This window comes from Chrysochloris asiatica, unplaced genomic scaffold (genome assembly GCF_000296735.1).
Source record: "Chrysochloris asiatica unplaced genomic scaffold, ChrAsi1.0 scaffold00011, whole genome shotgun sequence".
NCBI lineage: Eukaryota > Metazoa > Chordata > Mammalia > Afrosoricida > Chrysochloridae > Chrysochloris > Chrysochloris asiatica.
This window is the reverse complement of record NW_006408529.1, coordinates 36,905,203-36,932,838: the sequence shown is the minus strand read 5'-3', so window position 1 is coordinate 36,932,838 and position 27,636 is coordinate 36,905,203. Positions and strand designations below refer to the sequence as shown.

The 27,636-nt window shown below is 37.2% G+C and overlaps 1 protein-coding gene across 1 annotated transcript in view; it reads left to right on the top strand.

Annotated features, from left to right (window-relative positions):
* The window catches only part of LOC102828475 (general transcription factor IIE subunit 2-like), a 129,157-nt gene that overhangs the window by 21,810 nt on the left and 79,711 nt on the right, over positions 1–27,636 (top strand). Inside the window, exon 4 of the mRNA XM_006834522.1 lies at positions 3,304–3,408. Within this exon, the coding sequence (XP_006834585.1) occupies positions 3,304–3,408 (105 nt within the window). The remainder of the gene's footprint in view (positions 1–3,303; positions 3,409–27,636) is intronic.

Below are 27,636 nucleotides of genomic sequence, written 5' to 3'. Positions count from 1 at the left end.
TTCAGATTTTTTAATTCTTCTTTGTGCTTGCCTATCTTAGTAGTGTTGAGAGATTTATCTTCTAGCTCATTAGTTCTGGCGTCCATCTCTTCAGTTCTACTCCTTTGCCCTTTCAGTATATTGTGTATTATTAATCGTTTGGACTTTTTTCTGTAGGTTTTGAATTGTTTCCAATACTGTATTTATCTTATTTGATTGTTCCTGTAGCACTTTCCTGACTTTTCCTTATTTTTCTCAACTCCATTGTATACTGTTTTGATACATTTTATAATCATTTTTCTGAATTCCTTCTCAGGCATCTCCAAATCCTCCCCATCTTCCAGTATGTAGTGTAGGTCTACTTCCAGCTCATTTGCCTCAGTCACTTTATCTCATTTCTGGACATGTGCCGATGTGGTCATCTGTTTTTGTTTTTTGGGTATATTCAGGAGTTATCTGTGGCCTTAATACTTAGATGGGTGTGTATTTTGTGTTTTTTATAGTTTCTGATTGCCTTCAGGTAGATGTGATCAGGAAATGGGCTTCCCTTTTCCCTCTTCTTCCTTAGAAATTTCAAGATGCCACTATTGGTTGTTGTGATGTGACTCAGGATTTAATTTTTGGCCTATTTTCTTTTTAGTCTGTCTGTCCTGCTCTACAATCCCCGTTCAGGCCTTTTTCCTGATGATAAACAGTTCAGGGCCAGCTGTGGCTGTTCTGCACTGCCTTTTGTTTTTAAGTAGAAATTGTCACTTTAAATTTCAAGGATATCTGTGCACATGTATAGTAGATCCCTCCCGGGGTGGGGGTGGGGTGTCCACTTGCTCAGGGACCTCTTTTAGTCACCACAATGAAGATGCTCAGACAGCTAGAGACCAATGAGCAGATGCAGAACAAAAAGAATGTCCACACCTTTATATCCGAGGTTCTGTCAGTTGTCCGTGCATGGCTTCTCTAATCCTTTCCCTGCTTGGTCTTGTCCAAGATGGTGGCTCCGGGAGCTTCTGAGTGTCTTGCATTAGAAAGCAATGGATTTCTTGCTTTTGCTACAAATTCTCTTAGCTGTGAGTCTTCCAACCTTCTAAATGTTCTTTAATATGTGGTTCAGAGTTCTGGCACCATCCCCTGAGCCTTCATGGTCCGGTATTCTGTGTTGTTACTGACAGAGCTCCTCACTGTACTTCTACCTGGTCCACCATCTTATTTGTTCTCCTCAATAAATTTTTTACACACGGAATCATAAGTAGTTCTATCATTCTCTGTCTCTGTTATTTATTTATTTATTTTTTAGCTTTTTGTTGTGACCTAGGTGAAGATTTACAGAGCAGGTCATCAGTTTTACATTCAAGAAATCATACACATTTTGTTTCATCTCACTGATTGCAATCCCCTCTATGTGACGAGTTGTTTCTTTGTTTCTCATCACTCTCAATGCTTCCAAACCAAGAGACACCAATAGTTGTGCCTTAGATGGCCAGTCATGAGCTTTTAAGACTCCAGTTGATACTCAACAAAGTAGTATGTTTGGTTGGTTGGTTGGTTTTGTGCTCTGGAGTCGGTTCTGACTCATAGCAACCCTGTATAATGTTTCCAAGGCTGTAAATCTTTATTGGAGCAGAAAGCCTCACCTTTCTCCTGTTGAACCGCTGGTAGTTTTGAACTGCTGCCCTTGAGGTTAGCAGCCTGATGTGTAACCACTACACTACCAGAGCTCCTTAAAGTAGGATGTTGAACATTGTTTTTGTAGTTATTTTTGTTTTTTTGGCTTCAACATTAGGCACGTTTATTGAGAGTAAATCTGAGGGCAATCAGTCAGGAGAGACTAAGAAACCCGTCTGTCTGTTCCTTACAGACTGGGGTATTTAAGTCCATCTGGTCCTGGATACAGTTTTGGTGAGTTTCCAGTGGGTGGGGTTATGGAGATTTTCCTGAAACCTGAAACTACCAGGGGGAGGGTGTCTTGTTGGAATACAGACTTATGCTTTCCAGAGACAGGAAGCTTAAGCAGGACTTTATTGGGCACCACTTGGGGGGCAGCTGCAGTGCCATTGTATTGATCAGGAGCAGGGTCCTTCATTTCAGACTCTTGATGTTAGGGGATTGGGATAAAGGCAGATGAGTCTCTTTGACTGTTTCTTGCTGATTTTTGGGTGTAGATGGGGTGAGTCTGCAACAGAGGAGCAGTTGCCCCCTGATCTTTCGCAATGGCAGTGAGTCGTCCTGCAAGAAATCCTTGGAAAGATTTTATTATATAAGATAGGAACACAGCTCCCAGGCAAAGGAGGAGTAGAGGTCCTAAGAAGGGTAATAACCAAGGGAGGATATTTTGGGTGAGCCATGAGCTTGGAGAATTGTTGGAATTCAGCCTTGCTGCTGCTTCTTTTAATCTCCTTATACCATCTAGGACTAGGCCTGATTTGTTTACAAAAAAGCAGCATTCCTCATTGAGAAATATACAGGTGCCTCCTTTTTTGGCTATAAGTAAGTGTAGGGCTCTTCAATTTTGGAAAACTATTCTTGCTAGGGAGTCAATCTGATCTTGAATTTAGTATAGCTGTAGAGATATTTCATCTAAGCTTTCTTGTAGTGAGGAGAATAGGGCGGCTGAGACTGAAATTCCTGTTGCTCTGGTTCCTACACCTGCTGCGGTTTCTAAGCCCACAAGTAAGAGGGTAAGTTGCAAGGCTCGTGTGTTTTGGCTCAAGGGAGTGTTTATTGGGACTAAGATAGGTTGATCTTCAAAAGAATAGGTTACAGGTGGGGATATGTATGCTAGAGTATATGTACCAGTCCAATAAGTAGGTAGGCAAATGTAAAGGTTTTTTCTACATAGGAAAGATACTCCTTGTTGTTGTTGTTAGGTGCCATCAAGTCAGTACCCACCCATAGTGAGTGACCTTATGCACAGCAGAACGAAACACTGTCCGATCCTGGGCCAACCTCACTACTCTTGCCACGCTTGAGTCCATCGATGCTGCCACTTGACAAATCTATATTGTTGGGGGGTCTTCCTCTTTTTCTCTGACCCTCCACCTTACCAAACATGATATCCTTCTCCAGTGACTGGTCCTTCCGGACAATATGTCCAAAGTATGAGAGATGAAGTTTGGCCCTCGTGGCTTCTAAGGAGCACACTGGCTGCACTTCTTCCAAAACGGATCTATTGGGTCTTTTGGCAGCCCATGGCAGGGAAGTGCCGGAAGTCCTGTCGAAAATGTTACTTTTTGATAAATAGTAAATTTATGTGTAACTCAAATTATTCTACTTTGGATTTATTTATTTATATTTTTGGACTTGTTTAATATCTTTATTAAAAATTAATAGATCAACAAGCTAGAAGCATATAATAATTTTACAGTGCAGAGTTCTGTGTTTGCAGCCATGGGGAAGTCAAAAGTAGGAACACTCTGGGAAATTATGAGATTTTTGGTAAGGGTGGACCTCAAGTGCTAAGCAAAAAAGAGAATAGAAGAGCAAAGACTTTACAGAGCATTGTTGGTAATAATACAGATTACAGATTTCATTCCGTAGGCGATGAGGAGCCACTGACAATTGTAAAACAAGAGTTTATGTTATTTAACATATTTTTATTTGCATTCTAAAAATATTTATTTTGTGGTTTGTGTTGAGTGTGACGGTTCTGAGCAAACTGGCCAGGGTTTTGTTTTCTTCCAGATGTAAGATGAAATGAGTGCCTCCTCTTGCCCTGGTGGAGGCCATGGGATAAAGGGCAAAAATCTGGGAGCTATTTAGGAAGTTATGGAGCTCTGCTAGCGTAGTGGTTACGAATCGAGCAAGGTCAGCAGTTCGAAACTACCAGCTGCTCCAAGGGAGAAAGATGAATCTTTCTGCTCCCATAACGATTTACAGTCATGGAAACCCTATTCAGTGTCGCTATGGGTCAGAACTGACTTGACGGCACTTAACAACAGCAATAACAGTTAGGAAATTGAATCATTGGATTACTTTGGATTTAGATAAGCATATTAAATAGCATTTAAAAAAAGTTATCCTCACAGCTCAGATTTATTTATGAGATGTAGTAAGGCTACACAGATCATAAGGAAAAAGGCACAGATGGCATCTATAGGGATCCATATGCAGTCTTACTTACCATCTCTCCCTTCCACGAGTGGTTGCACAGAACATTATCTTTCCTCAGCAACAATACAGCAACGTGTGTGTGATACTTCTACTTAGGGAAGTCCATTGAGAGATTCAGATCCCAAGGTTTTTATTTAGGGCTGGTCATACAGGTTTTCTATGCTCATCATGTAGCAAAAGTTCAGACTCTCAGAAGGAAAGCAGGAATCTTAGCCATAGTGTTTGAACAAGCAGTCCAATGACAGGGAACCACCCTTATCAGTAACTATTCACTGGGATCACTGTAAGGGCCAAGTTCTTAGATGACAGCCAAGGGCCTGCCTACTATGTTGACTTTTCTGTACACAAAGTCAGGGTCATAATTTGAAGTAGTCAGTTTTAATATTGATTAAAGATGTATATATGTATGTGTGTGCATATGTAAGTATGTATAGATTAAAGATCACTTTCAATTGTGTTAACCCTGTTTGTTGAGAAGACTGAATTGAATTGTATAGATTTGTCTTTGAACCTATGTAGGAAATTAGTATATAATTCCTTAAATCTCTATTCTTTTCTCTAGATGTGTCTTCCTGTCTGATTACTGTCTATTTTTAATCATCCAGGAAGTCAGGCTGTACTAAATCCTTTAATTCTGTTCTTTTTTCAAATTATTTTGCCTGTTCTTAGTCATTTGCATTTCCCTAAGAGTTTTAGTATTGCTTGTCCATTTCTGCATAAAAGCTTGGTGGAATTTTGAATTGGATTGTGTTGAATCTATTGATAAATTTGGAGGAAATTGATATCTTTGTGAGTGTTATGATCTTGAAATGTTGATAAGATATCTCTGTTTACTTCTTGTTCAGTGCCTTGAAATCATTCTGACTTATAGCAACACTACATAGGGTTTCTGAGACTTCTTTTTAAAAATGTTTACTGGAGCATAAAGTGTCATCTTTCTCCTGAGGAGTGGCTGATGGGCTCGAACTGCCAACCACAATTGCAGTTTACAATTGAGGCCTTATCCTATGGAGCCACCACGTTCCCATCTAGTTACTTGGTGGTGGCTGTGTGCCGTGGAATCAGTTTCGACTCATAGCAACCCCGTACAGGGTTTCTGAGGCTATAAATCTTTACGGGAGCAGAATGCTTCATCTTTCTCCCACGGAACAGCTGGTAGTTTCTAAATGCTGACCTTGCGGTTCGCAGCCCGGTTTGTAACTACTACGCTACCAGAGCTCCTTTCTATTTATTTAGTTTTTAAAAAATTTTCTCAGAAATGGTTTGTAGTTTTCATTGTATAATAAGTTTTACTTAGCACATCATTTGTCAGATTTATCCCATAATTTTTAGTGCTATTTTAAATTTTTAGTTGTTTGTTTATTGAGTATAGGAATATATTTGCTCGTTTTAGTACCTTTTTTTTTTCTTTGTAGATAATTAAGTCTGTGAATAAAGACAGTTTTTTGTTTCCAAACTGGAGACCTTTCTTTTCCCTCCTTATTGTACCTACTGGCATTTTCTAGTCCAATATTGAATAGAATTAACGAGATTGAGCATCTTTGACTTGTTGGTCATCTTAATGGTAAAGCATTCAGTCTTACATTAAGTAGGATGTTACTGATTTTTCAACAGGTTCTTTTTTATCTGGTTACTTTATTTTCTATTCTTAGCTTACTGAGGATTACAAAGAATGGTTGTTGGATTTTGTTGATAAATGGCATTCTTATTACCAAAACACATGAAGGATTGGATTCTGTTTTTCTAGTGTACTACATGAATTATGGAGCCCTTGTGTGGTACTGTAGGGTAAGTACTGTACTGCTAACCACAAAGTTGATAGTTGAAACATACCATCTGCTTCTTAGAAACCCTTTGTTGTTGTTAAATGCCTTCGAGTCAGTTCCCACTCAAAGCAACCATGTATAGGGTTTCTGAGGAGTGGCTGGTGAGCTTGAACTGCCGACCTTGCGGCTCACACCAACCTTGCAGTCCAGCATGATAACCCACAGTGCCACACCAGGATCCCAGAAACTCTTTATTGTTAAGTGCCATCGAGTCAGTTCTGACCCACAGAAGCCCTGTTTAGTGTTTCCAAGAAATGGCTGGTGAGCTTGAACCGCCAGTGACCTTGCTGTTTGTGCAGTCTTGCAGTCCAGTTTATTAGCCCACAGTGCCACACCAGGACTTCAGAAACCCTTTACAGGGTCTCTATTAGTCAGAACCCACTTAATGGCTATTAGCAGCAACAACATGACTTGCTTAAGTGGTAATTATTTTTGTGTCATTAGCCTAATTTATGTTTATAGGAACATTTTTCCAGTTTTTGAAGTGGCATTTTAAACAGCTTGGTACATTCTTCACATTTGTGAAATTTTACTATTCTTTTAATTAAAGACATACACACAGGAAAGTGCTTATTCAATCCTTTTTTCCTTTCTGGTGGGGATCTTTTAGCCATTCACAGTCAGAATTAACTTTCTAATAATGATTGAGCCTCAGAAAATTATTTTCTTTTTACTGAGAAGAGGTTAAAGCCTGCTTTTAAAGATTTTTATCATCTTGTATAGAGTGTTAGACCACTTCAGTTTCCCGTTTTCTCATGTTGTCCATCATACTTCTAAGAGGGTTGGGTTCACTTTTCAAGTCTTTCACAGTTTTGTTTTTTGCGCAGCAGCAGCAGTCAAGCACTTCATAAAGGAAGGCCAACACCACTAAAGATACCACTGTAAATATAAATAAAAGCAGGATGACAAAGCAGGCAGTATTCCAGTTGTCGTGGAAAGGGTAAATTTTTTGAACTTGAAAACTGAGGTACTGATAAACAGATGTAGTGGTTTCATTCCAGTAGCTGGAGCTCAAGGAGGCCATTCTTTGAGATTTTATTTCTTATATTGTTCTTTTGAATCTATTAAAAAAAAGAAAAGAAAAGAAATACTTGTAACTAAACGGTACAGACTTATCAATTTAGAGAGCAAATCTTAGTACTAAGATTTATGAGTGAATTTATGTAGACTGCATGAGTCTTCCTTATTTTCCATAAGAAATAATAAAAAATCCCACTATGAATGGTATTTTTGAATTTTTTGCATATCTATGTGAGTGTACTCTGTAAACCACACTGTTTCTTTTATTATTAGACAAATATATATGTCCCTTTGTTTTTTTAGCATTTTATTGTGACTTGGAATCAAGATTTACAGATCAAATCAGTTTTCTATTCAGTATATATCGTCTTTTGTTTAAGATTTATATTCAGAAATTAGCTACATATTGAAGGGTTAAAAAACAAAACAGGGAGCTATTACCAGCAAGAAATCATGCCTTTTTAAAAAAAATTTGTGGTCTGTGTAAAAATTTACAGAACAAATTAGTTTTTCATTGTATTTTTGCACATTTTATTTCATGACATTAGTTGTAACCTCCCTCAATATAACAGACCTCTTCCCACTTCCTCCCTGGGTTCCCTATTTTCATTTTTACTTCTTCCGTTCCTGCCTTCTGAGCTTTGTTTTTGGGCAGATGCTGCTCTTTTGGTCTCCTGTGGTCCGTCTGAGTTTATGAGTGTTCTTCAGACAGCCTATTGCAAAAGGTTTTCTCATTACCCACTGGACCCTTCTCACCTTCTTGTTTCTGTGGGTTTCTGTCTCCTATTTCTACACCTTTAAACTTCTGATAGCAGGCAGTCTGAATCAGGAAATAAAGGCAGAGTGAAAAATAGTAGAGAGAGAAAAGCCAAGTGATAGCAATTTTCAGAATAAAAATAATAAAGTTTTAGGTTTAGACCTTAATCTTGGGATTGTTTGTTAGTATGATATTGTAGTATGAAATGTTTCACTTACATAAATGATTCAGGACACAATGTAAACACCAAATTCAGCTCCCCAAAAGGCATCAGTTACTAAACTATTATTATATTTCACAAAATAAGCTAGCTAAAGTTTCATTATTGCATTAAATTTTGGTCTTCACTTGATTTTTGATACACAATGGGATAGTAGGGAATACTGTGGCTGTATAGGATAAGCAGCGATAAACTGTAAGATTGATGGTTCAAGTACACCAGTTCCTCCACAAGAGAAAGATGAGACTTTTCTACTTCCATAAAGATTTGTAGTCTTGAAAACTCTGTAAGGATTGTTGTAATTGGGAACCAACTCAGCAGCACCTAACAACAACAGCAACACTAAGGATTGAAGATTGATTATATGGAACCTCAGTAATGAGGAACTAAAGAATTTTTATTATCCTGATCTTTAAAAAACATCTGTTTATGCTTACATTTAAACATTAAAATATACTGTCTTTTCTTACACCCTAGAAAAATATAGAAAATATACAAGGATAAAAAGTGTAGTTCCACTTTGACAATTCAATCACTGTGTATTTTGATATGTTTCTTTTAGTCTTTTCTAACATTGGTGGTAGTGGTTATGTGCCAAGGAGTCAGTTTCGACTCATAGTGAGCCTGAAAAGGATTTCCAAGGCTGTACATCTTTACAGAATCAGAAAGCCTTATTTTTATCCCGCGGAACGGCTGGTAGTTTCAAACTGCTGACTTTTAGATGTAGGTTACTTGTGAAGAGACCTTAATCTTGGGATTGTTTGTTATGATATGTTTCACTTACATTAAATGTTTCATGGGTGCTACGTAAACAACAAATTCAGCTCCCCCAAAGAATAAATGTTCATTTTTTTTCTAGCACATAATTATTAATCACCTGTGTTTTCTGAATATTAAAGTTAGGTTGTATGTAATAGTATGTTTAGTTTAAAGAAACTTTCAAAGTAATATGCAGATTTGTAGGAGTATAATGAACCCCCATGTCCTCATAATACAACTTCATTTTCAACTCTTTCCAATCTGTACCTACAAAAACCATTTTGGGGTCAAGTTTGACTTCCTTCATACTTTACAAGAGGGAAAAAGCATCAAACCCAAAACTAGCCCAAGGTGAAGTGAAGGTCAGATGTGCCTCCAGCCTACAACTTTCTTCACTTTATTCTGATACCAACTCTCCCTTCCATAGCACTCTCTGCTTCTATTCTGGGTTGGAAAAGCCATTGCAATGGCCACACAGAACTCCTAACAATACTCAGGTTTATGGGGTTTATCAGGGAAGTCAACAGGGTACACTTCAGGATTAGAAACTACTGTGCTCCAGTCAGGAATGCCTCTTCTCTGCCATACTGCAGGCAGAGTCATACTTTTTTGACTCTCAGCCATGTGACCACCACTTGTCTGTGAGTTTGTCATATTGTGGTGGCTTGTGTGTTGCTGTGATTCTGGAAGCTATGGGTCACCCACAGTGGACAGGCTTCAGTTGAGCTTCCAGAAGACAGACTAGGAAGAAGGAGAGAGGGACGGCTTCTGAATATTTAATCACTGAAAACCTTATGAATAGCAGTGGAACACTGTTAGCACCAGAGTACTGAATATTGAAACATGATGAAAGACACCAGAATATTGTCAGGTATAGTGCCAGAAGATGAGCCCTTCAGGTTGGAAGGCATTCAACATGCTAGTGAGGAAGAGCTGCCTCCTCAAAGTAGAGTTGACCTTGATGATGCAAATGGAGTAAAGCCCACAGGACCTTCATTTGCTGATGGGGCACAACTCAAGATGAAGAGAAACAGCAGTAAACATTCATTAATAATCGGGAACATGGAATGTATGAAGTATGAATTTAGGGAAATTGGAAATTATAAAAAATGAAGTGGAAAGCATAAATATTGAAATCCTAGGCATTAGTGAGCTGAAATGGACTGGTATTGGCCATTCTGACTCTGACAATCACATGGTTTACTAGGCCAGAAATGACAAATTGAAGAGGAATGGCATGGCATTCATCATTATAAAAATATATTAAAATTAGTCGTGAAGTATAAAGCTGCCTATGATAGGTTAATCCATATGCCTATAAGGAAGACCAGTTAATACCACTATTATTCAAATTTACGCACCTACCACTAAAGCCAGTGATGATGAAATTGAAGAATTCTACCAATTTCTTCCGTCTGAAATTGATCAAACAATTGATCAAGATATGTTGATATACTGGTGATTGGAATGCCAAGGTTGGAAACAAAGAGGAAGGATTGTTGTTGTAGTTATGTGCTGTGGAGTCAGTTCCAACTCATAGCGACCCTGCACAGGGTTTCCGAGGCTGTTAATCTTTATGGGACCAGAAAGCCTCATCTTTATCCCACGGAACAGCTGGTAGTTTCAAAATGCTGACCTTGCAGTTCGCAGCTCGATTTGTAACCACTATGCTGCCAGAGCTCCTTAGAGGAAGGATTAGTAGTTGGAAAATATGGTCTTAGTAATAGAAATGATACTGGAGATCTCATGATAGAATTTTGCAAGACCAATGACTTCTTCGTAGTGAATACCTTTTTAAAACAACATGAAAGATAACTATATACATGGACCTTACCAGATAGAGTACACAGAAATCAAATACACTACATCTGTGGAAAGAGACAGTGGAAAAACTCCATATCATCAGCCAAAATAAGAGCAAGGACAGACTGTGGAACAGACTATTAATTGCTATATACAAATTCAGGCTGAAGCTAAAGAAAATTAAAACAAGTCCACAAGATCCAAAATATGACCTTAAATATATCCCACCTGAATTTAGAGGTCATCTCGAGCAGATTTGGTGCATTAGACACTAAAGACCAAAGATCAGAAGAGTTGTGGGATGACGTCATACAGGAAGAAAGCAAAAGGTCATTAAAAAGACAAGAAAGAAAGAAAAGACCAAAATAGATGTCAGAAGAGACTCTGAAACTTACTCTCCAGCACAGAGATGCTAAAGCAAATGGAAGTGAGGGAGGTAAGAGCTAATAGAAAATTTGAAAAGTCAGTTCAAGAAGACAAAGTCAAATATTATAATGAAAAGTACAAAAATCTGGAATTGGAAAATCAAAAAGAAAGGACACACTCAGCATTTCTCAAGCTGAGGGAACTGAAGGAAGAATTCAAACCTTGACTTGCAGTAGTAAAGGATTCTATAGGCAAAATGTTGATGCAGAAAAAGTATCAAAAATTTTGCCCAAAATTTTGATGCAGAAAGCATCAAAAGAAGATGGAATATACAGATTCACTATACCATAAGGAAATGATCGATTATCAACCATTTCAAGAAGTAGCATATGATCAACAGCCAGTGATCCTGAAGGAAGAAGTACACGTTGCATTGAAGTCATTGGAAAAGAACAAGGTACCAGGAATAGATGGAATACAAATTGAAATATTGCAACAAAGTAGGCGGCACTGAGGGTACTCACTCACCTATGCTAGGAAATTTGGAGGACAACTACCTGGCCAACTGACTAGGAGAGATGAAAATTTGTGCCCATTCCAAAGAGAGGTGACCTGATGGAATGCAGAAATCATTGAACATTATCACTGGTATCCCATGCAAGTAAAGTTTTACTAAAGATAATCCCAAAACAGCTGCAACTATACATTGATAGAGAACTTCCAGAGATTCAAGCTGGTTTCAGAAGAGGACGTGGAATGAGGGATATCATTGTTGACATCAAATGGATCTTGGCTAAAAGGAAAGAATACTAGAAAGATGTTTACTTGTGCTTTGTTGACTGCATAAAGGCTTTCGGTTTTGTGGATCATGACAAGCTATGGACAACATTGTGAAGAATGAGAATTCCGTAACACTTAATTGTGTTCATGAGGAATGTGGTACATAGACCAAGAGGCAATTGTGTGGACAGAGCAAGGAACTCTGAATAGTTTAAAATTAGAAAAGGTGTGTGCCAGCGTTGTATTCTTTCACCATACTTACTCAATCTGTATGCTAAACAAATAATCCCAGAAGCTGGATTGTATGAAGAAAAATGTGGCATCAGGATTGGAGGATGGCTCATTAACAATCTACGCTATGCAGATGATACAACCTAACTACTGAAAGTGAAGAGGACTTAAAATACTTGCTGATGAAGATTGAAGACCACAACCTTTGGTATGGGTTGCAGCTCAATGTAAAGAAAACAAAAAATCCTCACCAATGGACCAATAAATAACATCCATATAAATGGAGAAAAGATTGAGAGTTGCTAAAGACATCATTTTGCTTGGATCAGCGTCAGCACTCATGGAAGGAGCAGTCAAGAAATTAAATGACGTATTGCATTGGGCAAATCTGCTGCATAATAATTCTTTAAAGCTTTGAATAAGATGTCATTTTGAGGATTAAGGTGAGCCTGATCCAAGCCGTGGTATTTTCAATAACTTCATATGCATGCAAAAGTTGGACAGCGAATAAGGAAGACCGTAGAAGAATTGATGTATTTGAGTTACGGTGTTGGAGGAGAATATTAATAATACCATGAACAGTCAAAAGAACAAACAGATCTGTGTTGGAAGAAGTACAGCCCGAGTGCTTTTTGGAAGCCAGGATGGCCATACTTCATTTTTCATACTTTGGAAATGTTGCCAGGAGGACCAGTTACTGAAGAAGGATATTCTGTTTGGTAAAATAGAGGGTCAGAGTAAAAAAGGAAGAACCCCAACAAGATGGATTGGCACAGTAGTGGAAGTGATGGGCTCAGGCGTCTCAACAATTTTGAGGTTGGTCCAGGACTGGACAGTGTTTTGCTCTGTTGTACATAGGGGTCACTATGAATTGGTACTGACTCGATAGCAACTAACTACAATAACAGCCACAAGACTCCCTCTGCCTTTGTTCCATATGATGAGGATTATCATACCCACACTTTCATTTGTGTGGGCCCCCTGCAAAAACTAATGGGACAAAAGAAAAAGGCCAAATGTATATCCTAGTACATTATATAGTGCCATGGGTCTTAAAACTTGCAACTGTCTTCCAATGTATGACCATTGGTCTGTATTTGCCTGGATCAATAGAGGAAGAAGAAGAGTCCAGAATATGAATAGTATATGGATTGTGTAGCTAATTGCCTCCAGGAGCAACAGCCTTCTTTACCATGAGACTGAAGAACTGGATGATGCCCAGTATCCTTTGATCTGTAGAAGAAATTCTGATCAAAAGGAAGCAAATGCAGAGCAGCAATTCAAATACTCATGGACTTTAGACTTTCTGGAGTCAACAGGGCAGGGGCTGTTAGGGAGATATTGAACTCCTGGAACTATTGGCCAAAGATAATCTTTAAACCTTAAACTAAAAATAACTTGTAATCTTCTTAAAACTGAAAAATAGTTTAGCTTAACTAGTAAAAAGTGTCTGCTTTGAGCATTATGCTTTTTTAAGAACTGTCTAAGGGATCAAATTGACAACATCAGTGTGAAAGATTAGCTAGGGACCTTAGGAGGCAGTGAGTTCAGGGAGGAACAACTCATAAAAAAAGAGTGAGAATCGACCAAATTGATCAAAGAAGAAAGAAAGAAAAAAAAAAGAGTGAGAATGGTTTGTATAACTTGAAGAATGTACTTGATATCACTGCATTGTGCACATGAAAACTATTGAATTGGTGTATGTGATGCTGTATAGATATTTGCAGCAACAACAAAATAAATAAAATTTGTTGTTATTGTTAAGTGCTGTTGAGTTGGTTCTAACTCATAGTGACCTTGTATAGGGTTTCTGATGAGCCAGCTGGTGGGTTTGAATTGCTGACATTGTGGTTTGAAGTCAGTGCCACACTAGTAGTCCAAATAAAATTTAGAAGAAAAAAAATTAGCTTAGCAAATTGTTTCTGTGAGATCTTTCTTCCTTCTTTCATCCTTTTTGGGTTTTGAATATTAAATTAACAATTTCAGAGTAGAAGTGAAGGCTTAAATGGTCAGTTTCTTTTTGGATTTAAGAATCCTTTCGTAGGGGAAAGGAAAAAGAATCCATTAGTTATGTGGTACTGGATGACTCTTGATCTTTATTTCTGCTCTGATCTTTATTATTTCTTTTCTTTTGGTGACTGTAGGTTCCTTCTGTTGGTCTGTTTCTAATTGTTGGAGATGCTTTGTTAATGTGTTAATTTTGGTTCTTTCTATTTTTTGGATGTGCGCATTTATTGCAATAAATTGTCCTCTTAGCACCACTTTCACTATTTCGCTATGACTCCTGATCTTTAGAGTAAGGACAGCAGATTGTGGACCTGCTGTACTGCACAACTCCTGAAGCACCATTCATAACGTGTTGAAGGCATGCCATTCATTCACAGTGGTGTCCCTTGGAGTTGCTTGAAGTGATGCCCCCATAGACTGACCATCCAACCTCTAGATTTTTGATGCTCTAATGGCCACACATTACAAATATTCTAATAGCTCATAGGAATTTGCTCAAATGGAGACAAAAGATAGGTCCTTTTTGATCAGCCTTCATAATAGAATAGTTGACTAAGAGGTGCGATCTCCAGAACATACGGTAGGCACTATCCCCAAACGTACCCTTTCCCTGCCCCTCCCCTCTTCTTCACTGACTCCTCCCAACCCGAACAAATGTTCAGTTTGTGGAGATCCTTTAATATTTTTATTGTTGTTGGTAATACTTTTAGCCTTGTTAAAATGCAGATTTTCCTGGTAGGGGTAACATACATTATTAGAATTATTTTTATTTCTGAATGAATGAATTTCAAGTCTTTTGAAAAGCTCAGCTGGTAGAGGAAAAGAAGAAGAATAGTAAGACCTATGGGGACACAAGGAACAGGGCCACTTGTGGGTAGGTAAAGATCAAGAATTGTTCAAGGAGTCTACCTAATCAGTTTTACACTGGGCTAACCTAGAACGTTATTAGAATTAAAACAAAAAACAAAAAACAAAAAAACTCTCTTAGATTTTCTGTTAAGAATGGTTGATCACTTTTTGAAGTCTGGAAATCTGTTTTAAAGATTTCAAAATCTAATACTAGATAGTGACTGGGGGTGGCAATGGTAGGGTGAGGGAAAAGAAAGAGGGAAGCACTTTCCACTTTATGCCCTCCTTACTTTTATCCATCTTGTTAATTAATTAGCTTAATGTTAATTTAAAATGTTATTTCACTCATGATTTCAGAAATATTTTCAGAATGAATATTGTAGATAAATAAAAATCAAAAGCTTCAGTGTATTCCTGTCTATCTAACATTTGTTGTTAGGTGCCGTGGAGTCGATTGCGACCCATAGTAACCCTGTATAGGGTTTCCAAGGAGTAGCTGGTGAGCTTGAGCCACCAGCCTTGCAGTTCAAATGTCTCTAACATAGCAAACGTTTAATTTTCTTTTCTTTTTTGTCTTCTAGAAATTGATTACATAAAGCTGTCACTTATATGTGGGGGCTTTGAAAAGTTTGTGGAAAAGTTTCATCATTTTTTAATTCCATTTTCCCATGAAGCTCCATTGTACCTTTATACTGAGTTTATTCCTTTATATTTTAACTCAGTATGAGTAGACCCTATTTTTTTGTTTGTGCTGACTATTTAAAACTTGGAAGTTGTAAAGATTAATAATGTAAGTTACCATTTTAAAAGGAAATTTTAGAATAATTAGAAAGCTAGTTTAAGGAACTTCATTTTGTGTTTATTTTTCAGATAAACTACTTTAAAACTCTTTCAGGCCCTCTTGCCCCTAAAAAATATAAGTAATAGGAGAGAGGCAGACATACACTTAATTAAGCTAGTTGAGGTCAGCTTATGTGCCCCAATGAATTATTCTTCTGGTTAAATTAATATAGTTGTTGTTAAGTGCCTTTAAGTCGGTACCGACTCATAACGACACTGTATAAGGGTTTCCAAGGAGTGGCTGGCTGGTGGTTTGAACTGCAGACTTTATGGTTCAGGGTAACTTTGTAGTCCAAACCCACAGCGTCACATCAGGAGTCATCAAGTCAGTTCCGACTCGGTAACTGTATGGGTCAGTTCTACTCTGCCCTAATTTTCTTGGCTCTTATTTCTATGGGGACAGATTGCCAGGCCTCTGTCCTGAGGAGATTCTGGGTGGGTTCAAACCTCCAACCTTTGGATTAGCAGACAAGCAATTAACTACTGCTGCCACCAGGGCACCTTCAGTTAATAATCCTGGTGTATGATGCTGTAGGATCAGCACTGGACTGTGAACCTCAAGGTCGACAGTTCAGACTCACCAGCTGCTCCTTGGAAACCCTATACAGGGTCCTGAGTCATAATTGACTCAACCGCACTTCACAACAACAACAATGTATCTTAACAAGAGTTTTGTGCAGGTATAGGCAAATATAAGCTGTTGTTGTTAGTGCCCTCGAGTTGGTTCCTATATAGGGTTTCCGAGGAGCAGCTGTTGGATTTGATCTTGTAGTTCATACTTATCTTGCAGTCCATTGCTTATCCTACAGTGCCACACTACGACTTGTATTTCCCCTTGCTTGGTAACACAGAGAGTTAACAATTGTGGGCATAATTGAATATTATGCATAAGTGAGGAACTGTGTGTAGTGATATGGAACATTTTAAAATTTTATTTTAGGTATGTTAAGTGGAAAAGTAGGATGTAGGACAGTATATAAAGATTAGGAGAAATAAAAATTTTTATTTGCATTTGATTTTATCTTCACAAAAATGTTAAAAAATGTTAAATGTTAAAAATTAAGAAATTCATGAAAATGATTAATGTGAATGTGTGAGTAGAGAGTGGGCCGACTAGTATGGTGGTGAGACTTTTCAGTATACCTCATTTTACTAGTATTTTGAGTTTTGAACTATCTGGATCCAGTGTTACTTCTTTGAACCAAAAGCAAACAGTCTTAATTTAAAAGGAGAAAAAGTTCATCCTATTTCTTCTCCTTTGTTTTAAAAGTATATTGTTTTTTATTCCATGTACTACATTTGTTGAGCTTTCTGGATTACTTCTAGAAAATTAGAATTAGTGAACACTCATTTTCATTAGATTGTGTCCTTTATTCACACACAAAAGTGCCTATCATAATTATGCTTGCAATATTGACTGAGTTGCAATGCATGCCACCTCTAAAGACACTTTTAAGCTTTGCTGAAAGTGTCTAAGCAGTTTAGGAAAGAGGTGTTATATATGTGTCAGGTTTATAACGTAAATGGTGACAATTTGCCATGTGTAAGTATATTGGTAACTATGTGTAACTCAAAATATTCATTCTTTAGTTAACTTCTAGGCATAGCTGAAAACATTTAACTCCATAATACAGTCATTTTCTACTTTAATTTTAATATAATTTGTTCTTTTATAGTACAGTTGTTGTTGGTGGTAGTTGTGTGCCATTGAGTTGGTTGTGACTCATAGTGACCCACCCTGTATAAACCTCAGCTTTGTCCACCTGAGTAACTGTGGATTTGAACTGCTGACCTTGCAGTTAACAGCCCAGTGCGTAACCCACTATGCTACCTAATTTTTCCACCATTTCAAAAGGTCCTCGTGGGATATTTATAGGGGTAGGTTTTGGAAATGTTCTGGAATCTTGAATTACCAGATGAGAATTAAACTATGCTTTTACTTGATCTATGGAAAAAACAACAACGTTCCTGAATTTGCTAATGTCTTTGAGCATACCATTTTGAAATATAATCAAGTAGTCATAATAGCCTTTAAATATAGAGCATCTCATTCAAATGAAGCCCTGAGAATAGGACACGTCTCTAATGAGTTGGATGAGAGCAGTGAGCCTCCATCTGTGCTAGCTCTAGATAATATTACATGTAGGTTAATCTTACAGTGGAAAAATAATGTCGCTGGTAGTAGTTTCTTACAGTGTACCTGAAATTTGAGTTACAGATTGTCTATTTTATTTGATGAAGATGTTTCTGGTTTTGTTTCTTCATCTGAGACTTTTTTCATCTACAGTTTTTATAAATAGGAATATTTTCTAGGTAATTAAGTCCATTGTGCTGAATCTGGGGAGATCTAGTATCAAGTTATAGCAACCTTGGGCTTTGTAAGTGATACCTTGCTTATGTTAACTGAATACAGGCTATGAAATAGAAATTATATATATATATAAAAGGAAAACAAAAAATTAAGTAGATTTACCAGCAAAGAAAGGGGTGGAAGTTGCATATTTATGTCAGCATGCACAAATAATATCTTGGAGCTTTAACGTCACGATTATTTTCATGCTTGAATGCTATGAAATTAGACATTTGTTCAGCAGTTGATATTAATTTTTAATAGGCATCAAGTGATTGTTTGAGCCATGAAAATATTACATTACCCAGAAAGTACTGTACACTCCTCCCATATTCAGTTTTTCTTAGGACAGATTTTTATTTTAAATAGTCTGCCAGAAAGACTTACTTTGTATTTTCCTTGAGGATCAGTTTAGTAACAACTTTTAATTTTGTATTTAAATGCTGTGATAATATTTTGTTATCAACAATTAAAAGCTGTTTTAAAAATGTTTTCATTTAATAATAGTGTGATTTAGATATTATACTAAATTAGATTTTGAGATTTCACTGTGAGCAATTATTTTAATTAAATACTAGGAAAGTTTGAAGGTCTATAAAATAGTTCTTTGGTTGCAAAAAGAGATATTTTATGATGCAACTGACATCCTGATCCCATTTAATGGCCTTTTATACTTTCATATGAAAATTAAAATTATGGTAATTTCTTGGGATTCTCTGTATCTTACCCAAAGGCAAACAAAAACAATTTTGCATTATTTTTCCCCCATATTTTAAAAATCAGAACGAATTTTGTGGTAACTGCTTTTTCTATAATCAGCCAGTATAATTTGTACGTATAATCAGAAAGCTTTAATCTAGAATTTGCTTTTAGCCTGTATTTTTCTTTGTTAGGACAGACCAAATTGCCGAAATGGAATCGCTAAAAGAAAAGGAATTAGCAAGTAACTAGTAAACAGCAAATGCTTATGATTTACTCTTTAAGGTCTGGATGTACATTTAGGTCCATATAGAATGTCACAGTGATGAATTTTACATTAAGGCACAGATGGTAAGGGTACTTAGCAGATAGCGCAAGCCAGTCTTTATATTTTTCTTAATAAAATCCTACCAAACAATGAAATAGATGTTTCCTTTTTGGGTCTTTAGTAGGAATAGAACCTTCTGGTTGGTTTTCAAGGTAAAATACTTTTTCTATTGCATCATAAGAATATGTATGAAAATAAAAATGATCAAGTAAACCTACCTCTTGTCTGAAAGGATGCTGTTGCAGAGATGGTATTGTCTGTTTGTAATGCAGTCTAGTGCACAGCTAAGATGGAGCTTTGCTTCTATTGGCTGAACCACAGTGCTGACAGTTTCCTCTGTGTTCATTTGCATTAAATCCTGCTACCCTTAAGAGAAAATCATTCATAAACTTGAATAGAACTGTCTGAAGTATCAATTGTCGTTTCTTTTTCTCACTTTAGTTTTTATCAGTAAGCTAAATTCTTCTTTTGGAATTTGTGAGATGCTAAATCTGTGATTTCTTAGTGCTTAATTGTAGAATTGCAGATCTTTCGGTGAACATTTCAGCATTAAAGCTAGAATAGTGCTGGGAAAAGTAGTAACCTTGGAAACAGATAGTCCAGGTTTCCCAGCTTGACATTTATTGCAGGAAATGTGTGTGAATTCTCTTAAATGAAATTTTCTGATTTTCCCTTTCTGCCCTTCTTTCTTTCTCTCTTGCTGTATCAAACCATGTGGTGGTTTGATACAGCAAAAATTTTGAGGAAAAGAAATAAGGCTTTTCACGCTGCAAAATGAAAAGAGGTCTAAAATTTAAAGTGAAAGAATCTTCAGTCTGGTGCTCAGAGATAGTATTTTAATATATGATGTTTTATTTAGGATGTGGTCTAAGTGCTGCAAAATCCAGGTTTTTAATTATGGGACTGCCTGTTTATAACAACAGAAGACTGGGAAAATACTTGCTATCCTTTGTTGTCGTTAGATACCATCCAGTCGGTAACGACTCATAGCTAACCTACACACAATAGAACAAAACACTGCCTGGTCCTGCATCAACCTCACAATCGTTGTTACGTTTATGGCCCTCACTACTGCCAATCTGCCAGTCCATTTAGTTGGGGGTCTTTCTCTTTTTTTCCGACCCTCCATTTAACCAAACATGATATCCTTCTCCAGAGACTTGTCCCACCTGACAAGTCCAGAGTATGAGAGAGAAAGTCTGGCTTTCTTGGCTTTCAGGGAGCATTCTGGCTGTACTTCTACCAACACAGATTTGTTTGTTCTTTTGGTAGTCCATGGTACTTTCACTTTTAATATTCTTTTCCAATACCATAGCTCAAATATTCTTTTCCAATACCATAGTTCTTATACAGTCTACCTTATTCACTGTTCAACTTTCACATACATATGAGATTATTGAAAATACCATGGTTTGGGTCAGGCGCACCTTAGTTCTGAAACTGCCATCTTTGCTCTTCAACACTTTAAAGAGGTCTTGTTGCAGCAGATTTGCCTAATGCTATAATACATCGTTCGATTTCTTAACTGCTGTTTCTGTGAGCATTGATGGTTGATCTGAGCAAAGTGAAGTATTTGACAGCATCAATCTTATCTCCATTTATATAGACGTTATTTATTGATACAGTGGTGAGGATTTTTGTTTTCTTTACACTGAGATGTAATCCATATAGAAGGTTGTGGTCTTTAATTTTCATCAATAAGTATTTTAACTCCTGTTTCACTTTCAACCAGCAAGGTTGCATCATCTACATATTGCAAGTTGTTCATGAGTCTTCCACCTATCTTGATACCACGTTTTTCTTCATATAATCCAGCTTCTGGGATTATTTGCTCAGCAAACAAATTAAATAAGTACAGTGAAAGAATACCAGTCTGGTGCACACCTTTCCTAATTTTAAACCATTCATTGTTCCCTTGTTCTGTTTGAACAACTGCCTCTTGGTCTATGTACATGAGCAAGTAATTAAGTGTTCTAGAATAATCATTTTTTGCAATGCTGTCCATAGCTTGTTTTGATTCACATAATCGAAAGCCTTTGCATAGTCAATAAAGAAAGCACCAGCAAACATCTTTCTGGTATTCTCTGCTTTCAGCTAAGATCCGTCTGACGTCAGCAACGATATCTTTCATTCCATGTTGTCTTTGAAACTGGCTTGCACCTCTGGAATTTCTCTGTCAGTATATGCTTGCAGCCAGCTATTTTTAAATTATCTTTAACAAAATTTTGCTTGCATGGGATATTAATATATTGTTTGATGATTGCTGTATTATGATGGGTTACCTCTCTGGAATGGGTACAAATATGGATCTCTTCCAGTCAGTTGGCCAGGTAGCTCCCTTCCAAATTTCTTGGCATAGATGAGCGAGTGCCTCCAGTACTGCATCAGTTTGTTGAAAGATTCCAATTTGTATTACATGAATTCCCAGAGCCTTGTTCTTTGCCAGTGTCTTTGCACCTTGGAGTTCTTACTACTGTATCATTTGCTCTTAATCATATGCTTCCTCTTGAAATGGTTGAACATTAGCCATCTCTTGCTGGTATGATGACTCTGTGTCTTCCCTCCATTTTTATTTTTGATGCTTTCTGCGTCATTCAATGTTTTGCCCATAGAAACCTTCAATATTGCAAGTCCATGGCTAGAATTTTTTTCTTTAGTTTCCTAAGCCTGAGATATGCCGAGCGTGTTCTTAACTTTTGGTTTTATAACTCCAGGTCTTTGCATATTTTGTCATAACTTTGTCTTCTCGAGGTGCTTTTTGAAATTTTCTATTCAGCACTTTTACCTTCTCATTTCTTCCGTTTGCTCTAGCATCTCTATGCTGGAGAGCAAGTTTAAGAGTCTCTTCTGACATCCTTTTTGTTCTTTTCCTTCTTTCTTGTCTTCTCAATGACCTTTTCCTTTCTTCCTGTATGATGATATTGATGTTATCTCATAACTTTTCTGCTCTTTTTGTTCATTTGTGTCTAATGCATCAAATCTGTTCTAGATGGTCTCTAAATTTAGATAGAATATGTTCAAGATTGTATTTTGGCTCTTATGGACTTGTTTTAATTTTCTTTAGTTTAAACCTGAACTTGAATATGAGCAAATTCCACAGTCTTCCCCTGGCCTTGTTTTGGCTAATGATATGAAGCTTTTCCACTGTCTTTTTCCACATATGTAGTCATTTTGATTTCTGTGTGTTCCATCTGATAAGGTTCATGCGTATAATCACATTTTATGTTTTTTTTAAAGAAGGTGTTTGTAATGAAGAAGCCCTTGGTCTTCCAAAATTCTATCATGTGATCTTCAGCATCCTTTCTATCACCAAGACTGTATTTTTCCACTACTAATCCTTCCTCTTCGCTCCCAACCTTTGCATTCTGATCACCAGTAATTATCAATACATCCTGATTGCATGTTTGATCAATTTCAGTCTGAAGAAGTTGGTAGAATTCTTTAATTTTATCATCACTAGCTTTAGTGGTTGGTGCATGAATTTGAATTATATAGTGGTATTAACTGGTCTTCCTTTTAGGTGTATGTGTCTTATCACAGACAGCATTGTACTTCAAGATAGATCTTGATATGTTCTTTTTGATGATGAAGGTGATGCCATTCCTCCTCAATTTGTCATTTCTGGCTTAGGAAACCATGAGATTGTGTCATGTGGGATACATCACCCTTAATCCCATCAGGACCCGGATCCTATGTAAAGGACATTCTCAGGGGTGTAGCCTGCAACACCTTTTATCTTAAAAGATGAAAGTGAGCAGAGAATGGTGACCTGCTACTGCCAAGGAAGAAGAGCTGGGAATGGAATGTGTCCTTTGGACCTTTGGTCCCTTTACTGTGAAATGCCTGTAAAACACAGAGAAAGGTTGTTGCCAAGACACATGGAGATCTCCATGTTATGTTGGTCTATAGGTGCTTATCAAGAACCGATGGAAGAAGTTCAAGCTGTACTGAAGGCATTGGAGGAAAACAAAGCTCCAGGAATCTGTGGATACACGTTGAAATTTTTCAACAAAGTGATGCAGCATTGAAGGCACTCACTCATCTATGCCAAGAAATTTGGAAGACATCTACCTAGCCAACTAACTGGAAAAGATCCGTATTGGTGCCCATTCCAAAGAGAGGTGACCCAACAAATTGTGGAAATCTTTGAACAATACCACAAGTACCACATGAAAGTAAGATTTTGCTGAATATAATTCAAAAATGAATGTAACACTACATGACAGGAAACTGTCAAAATTCAAGCTGGATTCAAGAGAGGATATGGAATGAGGGATATCTTTGCAGAGGTCATATGGACTTGACAGAAAGCAGAACATGTGTATATAAAGGCTTTCAGCTGTGTGGATCATGACAAGCTATACATAGCATTTTGAAGAATAAGTATTTTAGAACACTTAATTGTGCTCGTGAGAAACCTGTGTACATAGGCCAAGAGGCAGTGGTTCGAACAGAACAAGTGAATACTAAATAAATCAGGAAAAGTGTGTGCCAGGATTGTATTCTTTCACTATACTTGTTAAGTCTGTATATTGTGCAGATAACCTGAAAAGGAGGATTATATGATGAAGAAAATGATATCAGGACTGAAGAAAGACTCATTAATAACCTATGATATAGAGATGATACAACTTTGCTTGCTGAAAGTGAAGAGGACTTAAAATATTTTGTGATGAATATCAAGCACTGCAGTCTTCACTATGGAATTCAATTCAATGTAAATAAAATAAAAATCCACATAACTGGAGCAATAGATAACATCATGATAAATGAAAAAATTGAAGTTGGTCAAAGACTTCATTTTGCTTGGATCCACAATCACCACTTATGGAAACAGCTGTCAAGAAATCAAACTATGCATTTTATTAGGCACATCTGCTACACAAGACGTCTTTAAAGTGTGAAAGAGCAAAGGCATCAGTTTGAGGACTAAGGCGCACCAATCCAAGCCATAATATTTTCAATCACCTCCTATACAAGCTGGATAATGAGTAAGAAAGACTGAAGTAAAACTGATGCATTTGAGTTATAGTATTGGAGACTATTGAAAACTAGCATGGACCGCTAGAAGAACAAACAAATCTATGTTGGAAGAAATACAGCCATACCATACCATTGCTTTTAGAAGCAATGGTATGACTTTGTCTCTCATACTTTGGACATATTATCCGAAGGGACCTGGAGAACATCATCATGCTTGATAAAATGGAAGGTTGGTGAAAAAGAGGAAGACTCCAAAGAGATGGGTTGGCACCGCATTGGCAGCAGCAACAGGTTCAAGCATAATAATTATGAGGTTGGTGCGTGACTGAACAGTGTTTTGTTCTGTTGTGCGTAGGGTTGCCACGAGTCAGAACCAATCCTATGGCACCTAACAACAACAACTGCTACTACAGATGCTGAAAAGCAAGTACCTTTCTCCAGAGCCAACACTCTGAATCCAGATTTCTAGCCTCCTAAACTGTGAGGGAATAAATTTTTTTGTTAAGTCATTAACCTGTGGAATTTAATATAGCTGCAATAGATAAATAAGACAAATCCTCGATAGGGTTTCCAAGGTTGTGATGACTGAAAAGCAGATCATTAGACTAGTTTCCTGAGGCACCTCTGTGTGAGCTCTAACCACCAGGCTATTTAGCTAGTGGTTGACTGCTTAACCAATTGTGCCATCCAGAGAATCTGTATAACCTGAAAGGCATTCTTAATACTTTCATTTCAGGAAACCCAGTCAAGTAGACTTTGGTGTGCCGAGTAATTTGTCAAAATTGTAACAAAGTTATTTTTAAAGGAAAATTGCGTATAAATTTTCATTTTGGTCTCAAAATAAGCATACTCAATAAAGCCTTTTCATGAAATAATCTCAGAGGAATATTATGTTGGGATCTAGAAGCTGTTCTTTTGGATCGGTGACAATTGTTGCATTTGACTTGTGGTTTTTCTAATGTGCTCTTTTGTTTAAATTATTATTGCCATGCTGGTGCCAGAGATTGATCCCTACCCCCCTCCATTTATTCAGTCTCTTCCTTTGTGGATCAGCCACATGGGAATTTTACAATATTTGATCTAGTAATTCTGAATTGCTTTTCTAGTATTTATGATGGATTTTTTTTGTTTGTTTGTTTAAAAAGGTTTTTATTTTGGAGTGAGTGAAACTTTACAGGGCAAATCATCAGTTTTACATTCAACAAATCATATACCTTGTTTCATGACTATGATTATAATCCCCTCCATGTACCATCAGTTAACAGTATTTCTCTTTATTCACTTATCGCTCTCTTTTTTTTGAAAACACTCAAGCATACGTAATAATTTACACCACCAAAGGGCACATTCTGCAAGCCTGCCTCCTGGCAGTCCCTCTCTTCCCATGAATCTAGAGTACTCAATTGCTCCCTCTCTCCATGTCCCCATCTCTGCCTCCATCTCTGGTATTGCTGCTTCTCTGGATAAGGTCTCACATCCCACTGTGCTCTTCTCCCTTGATGGTCCTAGGGTCGTTTGTTTCTGGGCTGTAAGATTAACTACTCCTCTGATTTTGTTACAAAACGTCTACCTTTACGATTGTGACAGCTGCAATTAGTCATGACAACAATTACTCATTATTGAATCTTAAGAATCTTAACTCCATCTGTCTTAACCAGACCCATCTAGACAAGATGAAAACTATTCAGTGAGGACTCATTTGTCTCCCACATACTATTAAACTTAATTTCCCCTTGAAAACTTGTAAGCCAGTCACTTTATGCCTTTATCGCCCCGTCATTTTAGGTAGCCAGTGTCTAAGTTGCCCATCCCTATCTACCTTGTGTACAGAGGCAACAGCATTGATACTTGATGTGAAGATTCCTTCCCTCTCTGTTGGTATTTAGAGTTGCTACCTCTATGAGTATAGGTCAAGTTCATCAAATTGTAGCATTTTACCCTCGTTTCTTTTATCAAAATTTGTTTTGTTCTTTTATTTTTTATTTTCCTCTTATGATGAATTTTTTACTTTTCCTGTCTATGACTAATAGAATTGTAATATGTTGATGGCATAGGTTTTTGTTTAAAAGTATCCAAGTCAATGATAGATATTCTTAAATTAGCTTCCATATTAAGTTTCATCACACAAGATAGTGATTGGTTTTCTCAAATTGGGAAGACAATGTCATCCTTTTTAAGCATCCATGTTTATGAAGTACAGTCTCTTTTTACATTTTTCTTACTTTATATCTCAAGCTTACTTCAAAATAGTTATGATATCCTTTCTATGAATAAAATTAGTTCCAGTAGTTCTCACTTAATAGGTGATAAATTGAAACTTTTATCATCTATTATCTTCTCTCTTATTGTAGTTTTTAGTTTGTTAAAAAAGGGTTGTAGGGACAAAATGATGAAAACTTCTTAGACATTACCAAACACCTTGCAGCAACAAGATGCAGGCTTTGAGGCTCTGGACTATAGTCTCAGGGGATACCATTGTCAATTGGCATTACATAGTCCCTCTGTGGTGAGTAGTGACTGAGATCATGAGCTCATGAGCAATCATCTAAGCTGCAACTATTGATCTCCATGTGTAGAAGAAAGAAGAGTGATGGAAATTGGAGATGATTGGAATCTATTAGTTTCTTGTACTAAGGGAACATGGGACCATCCGTCTCCATGACTCTGAGACCAGAAGAACTAGATGGTACCTGACTGCCACTCCCAACTGCTCTGAAAGGGATCACATTAGACGGTCCAAGATAAAAGTGGGAGACCATCATTCATCTGTCAGTTTGCTATACTGTGGTGGCTTGTGTGTTGTTGTGATGCAGAAAGCTATGCCACCAATATTGTAAGTATCAGCAGAGTCACCCATGGTGGAAAGGGTTCAGATGAGCTTCCAGATGAAGACAGACTAGGAAGGAGAGATTGACTACTTCTGAATATTTAGTTATTGAAAATCTTATTGATAGCAGTTGGAACATTGTTAGACAGTACCAGAGTATTGAAACATAATAAATAGCACTAGAATATTGTCAGATGTAGTATGGGAAGATGAACCCCTTGGGTTGAAAGGCACTGAAATTATGACCAGGGCAAAGCTGCCTCCTCAAAGTAGAACTAACTGATGACGCTAATGGAGTAAAGCTTTTGGGATCTTCATTTGCTTATGGGGCACAACTCAAAATGAGGAGAAACAGCTGTAAGCATCTATTAATAATCAGAACATGAACTTTATGAACTATGTATCTAGGAAAATTGGAAGTTACCAAAATTGAAATGGAACAGATAAACATCGATATCCTAGGCATTGTTGTTGTTGTTAAGTGCCATCAAGTCAGTTCCAACCCATAGTGACCCTGTAGAAGGTTTCCATGGAGCGACTCGTGAGCTTGAACCACCAACCTTGCAGTTCAAACCAACTTTGCAGTGTAGCACATTAACCCACAGCATCACACCATGACTCCTAGGCATTAGTGAGCTGAAATGGTTGGTTATTTTGAATCTGACAACCACGTGGTTAAAGGTGCCAGAAATGATAAATTGAAGAGGAATGGTGTCGTGTTCATCATCAAAAAGGATATTTCAAGATTTACCTTGAAGTACAACACTATCTTCAAGGATAATATCCATATACATACAAAGGAGACCAGTTAATGCAATTATTATTCAAATTTACACACAAACCACTAAAGCCAGTGATGATGAAATTGAAGAATTCTACCGACATATTCAAGGAGCTATGGTAGCATA